At 44.7% G+C, this 10,260-nt stretch overlaps 1 protein-coding gene across 1 annotated transcript; it reads left to right on the top strand.

The window, feature by feature from the left end:
- The first annotated feature begins 1,407 nt into the window (after nucleotides 1-1,407).
- PPIF (peptidylprolyl isomerase F) lies at nucleotides 1,408-9,963 on the top strand. Its single transcript, XM_082285932.1, has 6 exons — nucleotides 1,408-1,749; nucleotides 3,837-3,867; nucleotides 4,650-4,738; nucleotides 6,945-7,041; nucleotides 7,788-7,863; nucleotides 8,254-9,963. The coding sequence occupies exons 1-6, from the start codon at nucleotides 1,561-1,563 to the stop codon at nucleotides 8,387-8,389; spliced, it is 618 nt and encodes a 205-aa protein (XP_082142058.1). The 5' UTR covers nucleotides 1,408-1,560; the 3' UTR covers nucleotides 8,390-9,963.
- The last annotated feature ends 297 nt before the right edge of the window (nucleotides 9,964-10,260 follow it).

The raw sequence follows: 10,260 nt of genomic DNA, 5'->3' as shown, positions 1-10,260 counted from the left end.
CAGTAGGAGGTTGAAAGCACACTGGACTATAATACACCCCTCCCCTATTTTCACTCCTCCTTAGGCATTCCTTTGAGCCTTCAGGACAAGATGGACCTTTTCGCATAGCTTTCTATAGTTCTGTAGTTAATAAGCATGGTACCTGCTCTAGTCATCCCTACAGCATCAGCGGTTAAGGGTCTCTCCAGAGTGTGTGTTCATCCAGGATTTCTCAGCTGTTTGTAATTGCACATTATAATTCTGCCCTGATCTTTGTGGTCATGGCAGTGCCTTGATTGACAGCTTTCTGTTGATTCAGTGAATGTCTCTGATGAAGGCACTTTTAGCTGCTTGACACAACTTAGGTGGGATCGAAAGTTTACTATTCCTCACATAGGGGCTGTCTTTGTCTGATTCTATTATACTGTATTACATGGTTACATTTCTGTAACCTTCATTAGAATAACTCTAATGTATAATACAAGAAATGTGAAAATAACTATTAGAATCATGCTTGATTTTCTTTTTTTTTTAAGACATCTTACGGCATTAAGAATTTGAAAAGCTTTTGGAAGTACTTATATATGGAATCAGGATGGAAACTTGGAGATTTCAAAGTAATATCTAAATATGACTGACTGATGTACTAAGAACTTTCATCTAAGTTGCTAAGTTAGGAAAACTTAAAATTATATGTGTTGTTATTTTCATATAAAACATGAACAATATTTCAGTATATCAAACCTGGCCTGCTGCTGCTCTCTTTTGTGATGCCTCGGGGAGGTTTGCGGCCCGGGCGCAGGTCAGGGTCTGGAGCGATGCCGGGGCACCGCGGTGCGGGGTGACTCAGGCACACCCGCCCGTTTCGAGACGCGTCAGGGCCGAAACCCCCGGGCTGCTGTCGGTGAGTGACGGGCAGCCCGTGACTCCCGTTTCCCGCTGATCCCAATTAATTATCTCGCACCTATGACGACTGCGCCTTCTTCCCCGCCAAGGTGCTCTCCGGAGGCGTTGTGTGGAATGATGAAATTTTGGAAACTTCCCGTCTTTGTTGGTCCCTGGGATAAGGGGCCGTCAGGAAATGTGCAAAAAACCCTAAAAACCCCACAAGCAAACAGACAAGCGAGCCCTTGACAGCCCCTAACAATCGCTGTGTAATGGTGGGCGGGGAGGGGGCAGCACTGATGGCAGCCGGGGCGCGCACATCCCGCTCCGAGGGGAGTACGGCCTGCCCCCGGCGCCGGCCGCCGGCTCCCCGCACTCGACCCGCTTGGCCCCGCCCGGGCCCCGCCTTCAGCCCGCTCCGCCCCGCCCGGGCCCCGCCCGGGCCCCGCCTTCAGCCCGCTCGGCGGCCCCGGGGCGCCTCAGCCCGCGCCGGCCCGGCCGCCATCTCGCCCTGCGCTGCTGACGCCGCCGCCAGCGGGCGCTGCGGGCGCTGCGGCGGAGCCCTTAAAGGGCGCGGGCCGCGGTCACGGGTCCCTGTGTCTGCCGGCGTGTGTCCCTGTGTCTGCCGGCGTGTGTTCCTGTGTCTGCCGGCGTGTGTCCGTGGCTGTCGCAGCGCCCGCCCTGCCCGCCCGCGGGATGCTGGCGCTGAGCGCCGCCCGCCGCTTGCTTCGCCCACCTGGGGACCTGCTGCCGCCGCTGGGGCTTGCCTGCATTCGGGCGGCCGGTGCCCGCAGCTGCAGCGGGGCTGGCGCCGGCTCGCCGAACCCGGTGGTGTACTTGGACGTGGGCGCCGACAGCCAGCCGCTGGGACGCATCGTGCTGGAGGTACGGGCGCGGGGGCTGCGGGCAGCTCGCCCGGCGTGGGGCCCAGGGGACGGTGCCCGCGGACCCGAGGGCGGCCTGGCCCCGGGCATGGCGGCCGGGGAGCGGGCAAGGTCAGGGCGGACGGGCGGGCAGCACCGGCTCCAGGGGCCCTGGCGAGGGCACACACACTCCGGTGCGAGCGGGAGAGCGGCCCGGGGAATGACGGGGCTCGCCCGCCTGCCGGAGCCGCTGTCCGGCCGCCCTCGAGGCTCCTCTCCCGGGGCGAGAGGGCTCTGGTACGGCCCCTTCAGGCGGGGTGGGCAGGGCTCGGACCGGGGCTGGAGCGGGCACAGCGCTTGCTGTGCCACGGGAGTGCCCGCCTGTGCCGGCGGCCGGTGCCTAAAGCCATCCCGCGGGACGGCCGGGGGGAGGGCAGGGTCCTGCTGTGGTTGGGAGCCTCGAAGGAAGGTCACTTGCGTAGTGTGTAAGCAGAAATACTGAAGGAGAATAAATTTACTGCTGTCGTGTACCGCTGCCTTGAGACGAGCGAGCGAGGTCCCAGCGGCACTGGGGTCCCTCGCCTTCCCGCCGGCGGCTGCTGCTCTTGGGGCAGCCGGCCCGTGGAGCCCTCCCACCGCCCCTCCAGCTTCATCCAGTGTTTTGCTGGGCGCTCGTTGTATGATTGTTGGGTGTCAGTCCCGCTCCACGTGCGGCGAAGGGCACCTCGCTGCTCGGACGGGCAGCACGCTCAAGAGCCGGGTACCAGCTGGCTCCATCCTTTAAAATCCCGTCTCTGAAATACTCGGCCGTGTAAAGAAGGCCTGAACAGGAAAACTTCTGTAATCTCCACTCTTAAAAAGAAGGCGCTGTGAGCACCGTGTTCCACGTTGTGTACATGTGTCCTTGGGGCCGGCATGTGCCTCATATGGATGCGTTGTGTATGGGAAAGAGTGAGGGCTGTGCTCCAGAACCACGCACTGGAGAGGTAATGAAGCTCTTAGGAATTCTGCCTGCTGAGGGAAGTCAGTGTGACCTTCTGCCTCCAGCACCCACTTTGGGTCTGTATTTGTAGAATTTGGTTTTTTAAATGTAGTTCATAAGAGCTCTTTCTAAAAGAGGCTCCTTTGATACTAGAGCCCAGTATATTTTTATTCATTGAAAGTGTCAGCATATTAATCAATTGGACTCTTCCAGCTCTTGTGCTCTCAGGAGGTAGCATTTCAGGGAGTCATAGGTAAAAGTATTACTGTGCAAGTTCCTTATTCATTAATGAAAAATCGGAATGGTGTTATTAAAAAAAAATAGCATTAATGTTGCTGTATTTCTTGTGGTAGCATTTAATTTCTATGCTACAGTTTTTTAGTGTGCCCAGTTTATAGAAAATCTGAATGCATTGCAGCATTGCCTTGAATATTTGGCTAGGCTGTGGTGATATCCAGCTGCAAGTTATAGCCATCTGAGGAGAGTAGCCTAGGGAAGGGACATTAAATTCTTGCTGCAGCCATGCTGTTTCTAGGTGTCTGCTCCTGGCCACTGTCAGGATGTCCAACTAGGTAAAACTTCGGTCTGGCTGGTATGGCCGCTTTTGTGGCCCTTTTAAGATCAGTAGAAGGATGCACATTAATCAAAATCAGAAGTTTTCACTGGTTGCAAATGTGTGTGTAACATCACAGTTGATGTTGATATACAATTTCTGTTCTCCTTTTTCCTTTGCCTTTTCTGTTGTTTTCAACAGCTGGTTCTGTGCAGGGGGCAAGGGAAGACTGGTCTCTCTAGTTGTATCCAAACTCACTTTGATCCTTGGGGTCCATAGTGAAGATTCTTCTTAGTTACTGCTCAGTTATGTGTTGATCAATGAAATCATTAGACACTGCTCAAGCCACTCTTTGTTAACTGGCTAAAAGTTGCATTGAGGGGATGTTTTTAATTGTGGGCCAAATGCTTGGAAAGTTTTGAGGTATTCTTGGAATTTTGGATGGTTTGTGATTTCAGATAACTTACCACTTTGGGAGGAGGGTGCAGTTGTACCAGTTTCCCATGTAAATGTTTTTCTATGTACGTATGAAAACGCTGACTTATGAATTTGTTGGTTTATTTTTCTTTAACAGCTGAAAGCTGACGTGGTCCCAAAGACAGCAGGTAAGGCAGCATCTTCAGAATTTTGTACATAAATATTTAAGTTTTAGATTGTGATTTGCAGAAATAAGAATGTTTTTTACCCTTTACAACTACTTTTTCATGTTCCATTCCCCTTTTGTTATATGAAGAAATATGACAGGAAGTGCTAGTGAGGAGATGGAATTTGTTATTTTTCCAAATAACAAATTTTCATTTTGCAATTTGCTTTAGTTTCATTTTGCAATTTGCACTAAGATAGTACAGTTCATATATTGGGTTAACAGTGGTGAATAAATATGTTTAAAACCACACTAGCTAGCATTAAACTCAAACCTCTGAGCAAATGGGGAAGGACAAATCAAAGGGGCAGTCTTTAATCTTAGAGTTTCCAAAGAGCATATGGGGTTTTATTTTACTGGTCACTGGCTGATTAGTGCATCCATTTTAGAAAGTTCTTGTGGTTTATCTTTTGTTTCCTTCCTCCTCTGCGTGTTTAGTGGTTCCGAAAAAACCTTGTACTTTTTAGTTCCTAGTAGACAAATATCCTTAAAAAAAAAAAAAGACATCATCCTCACAAGTGCTATAAAGAACAGAGGCAAAAAAGTCAGAAAATGAAACCTGTGACTGCAGGCAAAGGTGGGGGAAGTTGGGGGAATATGGAAGTAACTAATAGATTGATAATACTTTAAAGATACAATAATGTTTTTGAAGTGTATAATCTTGCAACATGGTTAATCTAGTTGTGTTTGATTGTATTGCTGTATATGATATGGAATATAATACTTTATGCTTTGCTTCCACAGAAAACTTTAGAGCTCTTTGTACTGGTGAAAAAGGATTTGGGTATAAAGGATCCACTTTTCACAGAGTGATTCCTTCATTTATGTGCCAGGTAATGGGGTTTTTTAAAAAAATTTATTATTAAAACAATTTTTAAATTATTTACATGTTTTTAAAAACAGATTAGTAGTAACATTTGAAATGGCTCCACTCTAACCTTTGATAAGAATACAACGAAGTGACAGCATGACTTGTATTTCTGATCCTTTTGCAATGGCTGTTGCTTAGCTCATCTTTTGTACAAATAAACATAAGTTATGTGTAGGTGGTCAAAACAAGCCTGGCTGAAGGTTTTCTGCTGTAGTACAGCAGTGTACTTTAGTGGGGGACATAGCTGACAAAATGACACTTGCTTGGGAGAAGCAGTTGTGGGTAGAATGACAATCAGCTTACTGTTCTAAGTGAGCTAAGCAAACAATGTGTCCATTCCTTATTCCTAGTAGAATAATCTGCTCACAATAGACAATGTGTTTTAATTTTTTTTTTAAATGCTTCCCTAATATGGGGGGGACGAGGAAACCAAAAGGGTTGGTTGGGGTTGATTTTTGGGATGACGCACCTGAGATGGATTTTGTTTTGGTGTAAAGAATGAATCTTTTGAAATTCTGGGTAAGAATCCATGCATATTAACGTGTTTTTTTCTTAAACAGCAGCATTTAAAATAACAACAATAAACCTTTTTGAAAGCCTCTTTTTCTGCTGTGCTTGGCAGATGAGCAGGATGCAGCTGCTGTAGTGCACTGGATTCCTGGTGGTCCTCTCTTACCTTAAAAAAGGCTTCATTTAAACAGCATTGCATTGTTGAATGGCTTTGTAAAAAAATCTGAAAAAATTTTAAGAAAGTTTGAAGGTTATAAGTAAGCATGCTTTATTTATTAATGATGACTGTGATGGTCTCCCATCCTCAATTATTTTTTTAAGCAAAAAACACATCTGTTGGAACAAGAGGCCCTAGTTGTATGACCTGTGTCTAAGGAGGAAAAGAGGACAGGTGTGCTGTAAAGGACCTATTTTCGTGCCTTTTAAATGCAAGCTAAGGTTTTGTGATACTGACTGAGGGATAGAGTTTAGAAGTCTTTTCTGGGATCAGATATACATAAATATAAAAAAATAGAAATCCTACTTTGAATGCTGTCATGAATTTGTGTTGTTCCGTGTAAGTTTGTTCTCCTTGCCCTCCCTGCTTTGTCCCCTCAAATGGACTGGAAAGCAAGGTGCTAGATGGTTGACTCTGGTATGGTGAGATAATGAATTGATGTTTAGGAATTACTCGGAGGTCATTCCTGAAGTGGAAGTACTGTCATAAGTTTCAGCAATTTTCAAGTGAGAGAAAACACTAGTGGCTTCTGCACTTGCTGGATGGAGTGATTCAGGCCGTTGGTATGGCCTAATTGAAGGCCATCATATCCGGGACTTCGCAATTCCACGTCTCCACATGGCATGCAGCATGTAGAGCATAGTTCTGGGGCTGCGTAGGAGTAGCTGTGACACCACCTGTAGCAGATTACTCAGGGTGAAGAGGGGAAGCTGAAGGTCACATGCACGTAGGAAGGTGATACTGCATGTGACCTTCATACCTGTTGGGTGTGAGTTCTGTCCGGCTCGGGTGGTGTCACTCCTGCAGAGGAGATGGCAGGTGGCTGGAAGCAGTGGTTAGGAGCCAGCTTCACGAGTCACCGTGGCTGCATTTTTTGTTTGAACCATTTTTTTGTGTTTAACCTGAGACAGGTGGTCACATCTCTTCTGGCAGGCAGTATGTAATCACCTAACATAAGTTTAACATAGCTCTGGTGTAACAAACAACAAAACCTAGAAATAGCAAAGGGTGTTAATGGGGATCCTGACAGGGTTTATACTTGTTGGAAGAAAGGAGGGGGGAAAAAAAGAGTTGGGGGGTCTTGCCTATGGTGATGAACTTAGGTGATTTCATTTTGAGGCCTTTGAGGTGTTTCTTAAAATGACTGCTATTTGTTGTATCACATTTGGGAGAAAGGCTGGTAACACAGAGAGGTATTTGTTGTAGTTATGGATGACAGAGTATCAGCAATATCTGGAGCAGAAATTTACTTTTAGCCTGACTGTACCTTCATCTAGTTACATGGTTTTAAATTGAGTGGCCATGCTATCCTTAACCTGAAGAAAATTTGTTGATGTTGTCACTTTTAAATTAGGGCAAGTGTGTATATTTGCAATAGCATCACTTCTGATATGAAATAGTCCATGTGTGCTAGTAGAGTTAATACCCATTTCTGTTTCAGGGTGGTGACTTTACAAATCATAATGGAACCGGTGGAAAATCCATTTATGGCAGTAGATTTCCAGATGAGAATTTCATACTTAAGCACATAGGACCTGGTAAATAAGCATGTTCTTTTAACCTTCTGATGACTGTAACCTATAATGAAGCATTGTTTATGAAGATGTGTTTAAAAAAAAAAAATACGGTTTTTTAGGTTTGCGGGTCTCTTGGTAATGACGGAAGTATCAAAGAAATTTAACAATGTGTTGTCCCTGGCATGTGCTTATTTGTGTGGACTCCTTTGCAAATATATGTCAGCCTGTAAGGGGCTTAAAAATTCTCCAAAGGTGAAATTACTGCTTTTATTTTCCTCTTTTGTAAGTCATAGACTTCAATTCTTACTTAGATGATTACTGCAGAAGTAAAATAAAGTGGTCTGGGATTTCTTATTTACTAGGTAACACAGGTATGTCCTTTTAAGCTCTGATTAAAGCCAGAAAAAGCAAAGGCCAGGCCATACAGAAGAATATTGGAATGAATTCTATAGTGTCTCTGTTTTTGCATTGTTACTTCCTCATCCCAGGAGACTGCTGCTGTTGAGCCACAGGAGAGGTTTGCTGGTGTTAATTGTGTTCAGGGTGTGTACAGATAATTACATTACTAACACTGTTGCTATGGAACCAATGGAGGCTGGGCAGGAGGGAATAGTCACAGGCAAGAAGTTGCCATTAGAAATTATTTGGAGATACTGTGAGATCATCACATCTTCTGTCTGTTGATCTTCAGTCTAAATGTGCAGAGAAAAATTGTCTTCTCTGCATACTCGTTACACCAATCTAACGAGCAGCTGCTGCTTTTCCAGGTGTTCTTTCAATGGCCAATGCAGGACCCAACACAAACGGATCCCAGTTCTTCATTTGCACTGCAAAAACTGACTGGTAGGTTCTCAGCCCTGCAGATTAACTTCATCAATTGATGCCCGAATCTGACGGGTTTGGGGTTTTCTTAGGGTTTTTTGTGTTGCTTGTGGGTTGATAGGGGTTTTTTTTTGGTTGGTTGGATGTTTCTTTGTTTTTATGTTATTTCCAAATTACTTGATTCCAATGGAAAATAAATTGGTTTTGCTACTTGAGGAAGGGCTGTAACAGCAACAAGGCTGCTATCCCTCAGAATGTTTTTAAGGTCCAGGGCTAGAAGTATTTCATGTCACTTGAAGAGCAACTGTGCCTTTGCTGTAGAGTTGGTCAGCAGGTGAGAGCTATGAAGATTTGCTAACACTGTCTTTATGTTGTTTTAAGTAAAACTGCCTTTGTGTATTTGTTTTACAGGCTAGATGGAAAGCATGTTGTTTTTGGGCACGTAAAGGAAGGAATGGATGTTGTGAAAAAAATCGAGAGCTTTGGTTCCAAGAGTGGAAAGCCCTCCAAAAAGATTGTCATTACTGACTGCGGCCAGCTGTCCTAACCTTTTGCCCTACCTTTCTTGACGACTTTGATGCTGTGAAAAATGAATCATAAAAACACGCAAACATTTCTTATCCCACGAGTAGCACCTATGGAACCATGTTTTTTATTTAACTTGGTCCAACTTTTATACTTTTATTGAATAGTATTGATTAAAGCCATGAAATAATAGCTGAAGCATGTTGTAACTGCACTACCACGGTAGTCACACTGGTTTGGTAGAGTCCCCTTGTATTTTGCAAGAAGTGCTAGGGTCACCCAGGGCATATCTGACTGCAGTGCTGATACTGTCCTTAGTATTTGGATGTTTCAGGTGTTAGAATGGGTGCTGGAGTTGACAGCATGGGTTCTGCAGTTGGGGGTTAGGTATAAATTGAGAAATGTTGTGTTGCCTTTGGGGCTAATAAATGCTTATTCTGTTGTTTGTCTCATCACTGAAGCAGTACTACTGACCAGTGCTCTCAAGGCTGTCTGCAACAACACTGGCATTTTCTTCGTGTCTCAGGTTAAAGTCTATCCAATAGATTTAATGAGCGACTGGGTTTTTTAAAAATTAGTTCTGGTTTAATCTTTTTTCTGATACATCTTTTTTCTTTGTCAGACTGCTTTATAAAAATGTACCTTACCTGCTTCAGTGGAGCAATTTGACTTTTGGGTTAAGTAAATTGCTTTAGGTTGAGTTAGGCTGCTACTGAAGCTCTACCTGGCAATAAGACCCCAGCTCAATCGAGCCAAAGCATCTCAGGACTTTTTTATTACGGAACTGTGAACCTGAAGTGTGCTTCTGCTCTGGGATCTGGTTCTGTGAGGAATACAGCTCAGCTCTCAATATATGGCCTATTTTTGCACTTTGAGAATATAATCAGTATAGTGAGCTTGCTTGAGTGAGAAATACATTTGATTGCCTTTTTGTCATGTTGATCCTGTGAAGTCAGCCCACCTTGGGTATTAGATTATGATTTCTTCTTATGCATCATCATTATAAGTTAGAATTGGTCACCACAGAATCACATAGCCTAACCAGCACAGCAAAACTCTTATTGTTGGGGTTTGTGCATGAGAAGGAAAGAGTTCAGGTGATCAGCTGAAGACATTTCATTTGTATGAAGCAGTATGTATGTTCTGTGTGGCATGCTTGAGCAGCAACAAATGTTGGAACCTCACACCATCGCCTTTGGAATCACTAAGGCTGTAAAGTATAAATGATTGTAGGAAAAAGCACATGATTGTTTTGTACAATAATCTAGTTACCGAAGAGAAAAAATATGATGGCTTTCTTCCAATGTGAATTTATTTTCATTGCAGGATGATAATATGTGGGTTTAAAACTATTTTGTACTGGATTTTTTTACGCTGAGGGCTGCACTCGTGTGCAAGGTAATATTTGGGATGTAATTTTGCAAAAAAATGGAATTGAAAAGCTTTTTGTTCTTTCCACTGAAGCTGTTTCATCTTTGTACTTTTTAAATATTAAACTTTGTTGGTTTGGCTTATTTCAGTTGGATACAATAATTTTTTGTGCATTCTCTTAATTTTTATGTGAAAATTAATTAAATACACTTACACCACAAAAAACATAGTCTGTTCCTTTTTTGAAAGCAGGAATATGAGAAGCTGAAACGTCTTGGACATACCTGGGCTGCTCTATGCTGTCAACTTCGTGGTAGGTCTGATCTGCTGGTATTGAGAAGCCCTGCTGTCATTCAGGTACAGCCAGCAAGGGAGGAGGTGATCATGCATTGCTTTGCCTCTCACTGCTGAGCTAAAGTATCTGTCCTACCTGGTCACAGCATTCAGTGTCCCCCTCCATCCCTGTCTGTCCCTGTCCGGCCCGGTGACAGCGCTCGGTGTCCCTGTCCAGCCCGGTCAGAG

Source organism: Coloeus monedula (assembly GCF_965178545.1).
Source record: "Coloeus monedula genome assembly, chromosome: 8".
Taxonomy (NCBI): domain Eukaryota; kingdom Metazoa; phylum Chordata; class Aves; order Passeriformes; family Corvidae; genus Coloeus; species Coloeus monedula.
Note: the sequence above shows the minus strand (reverse complement) of the source record. Positions and strands in the feature narration are given on the sequence as shown.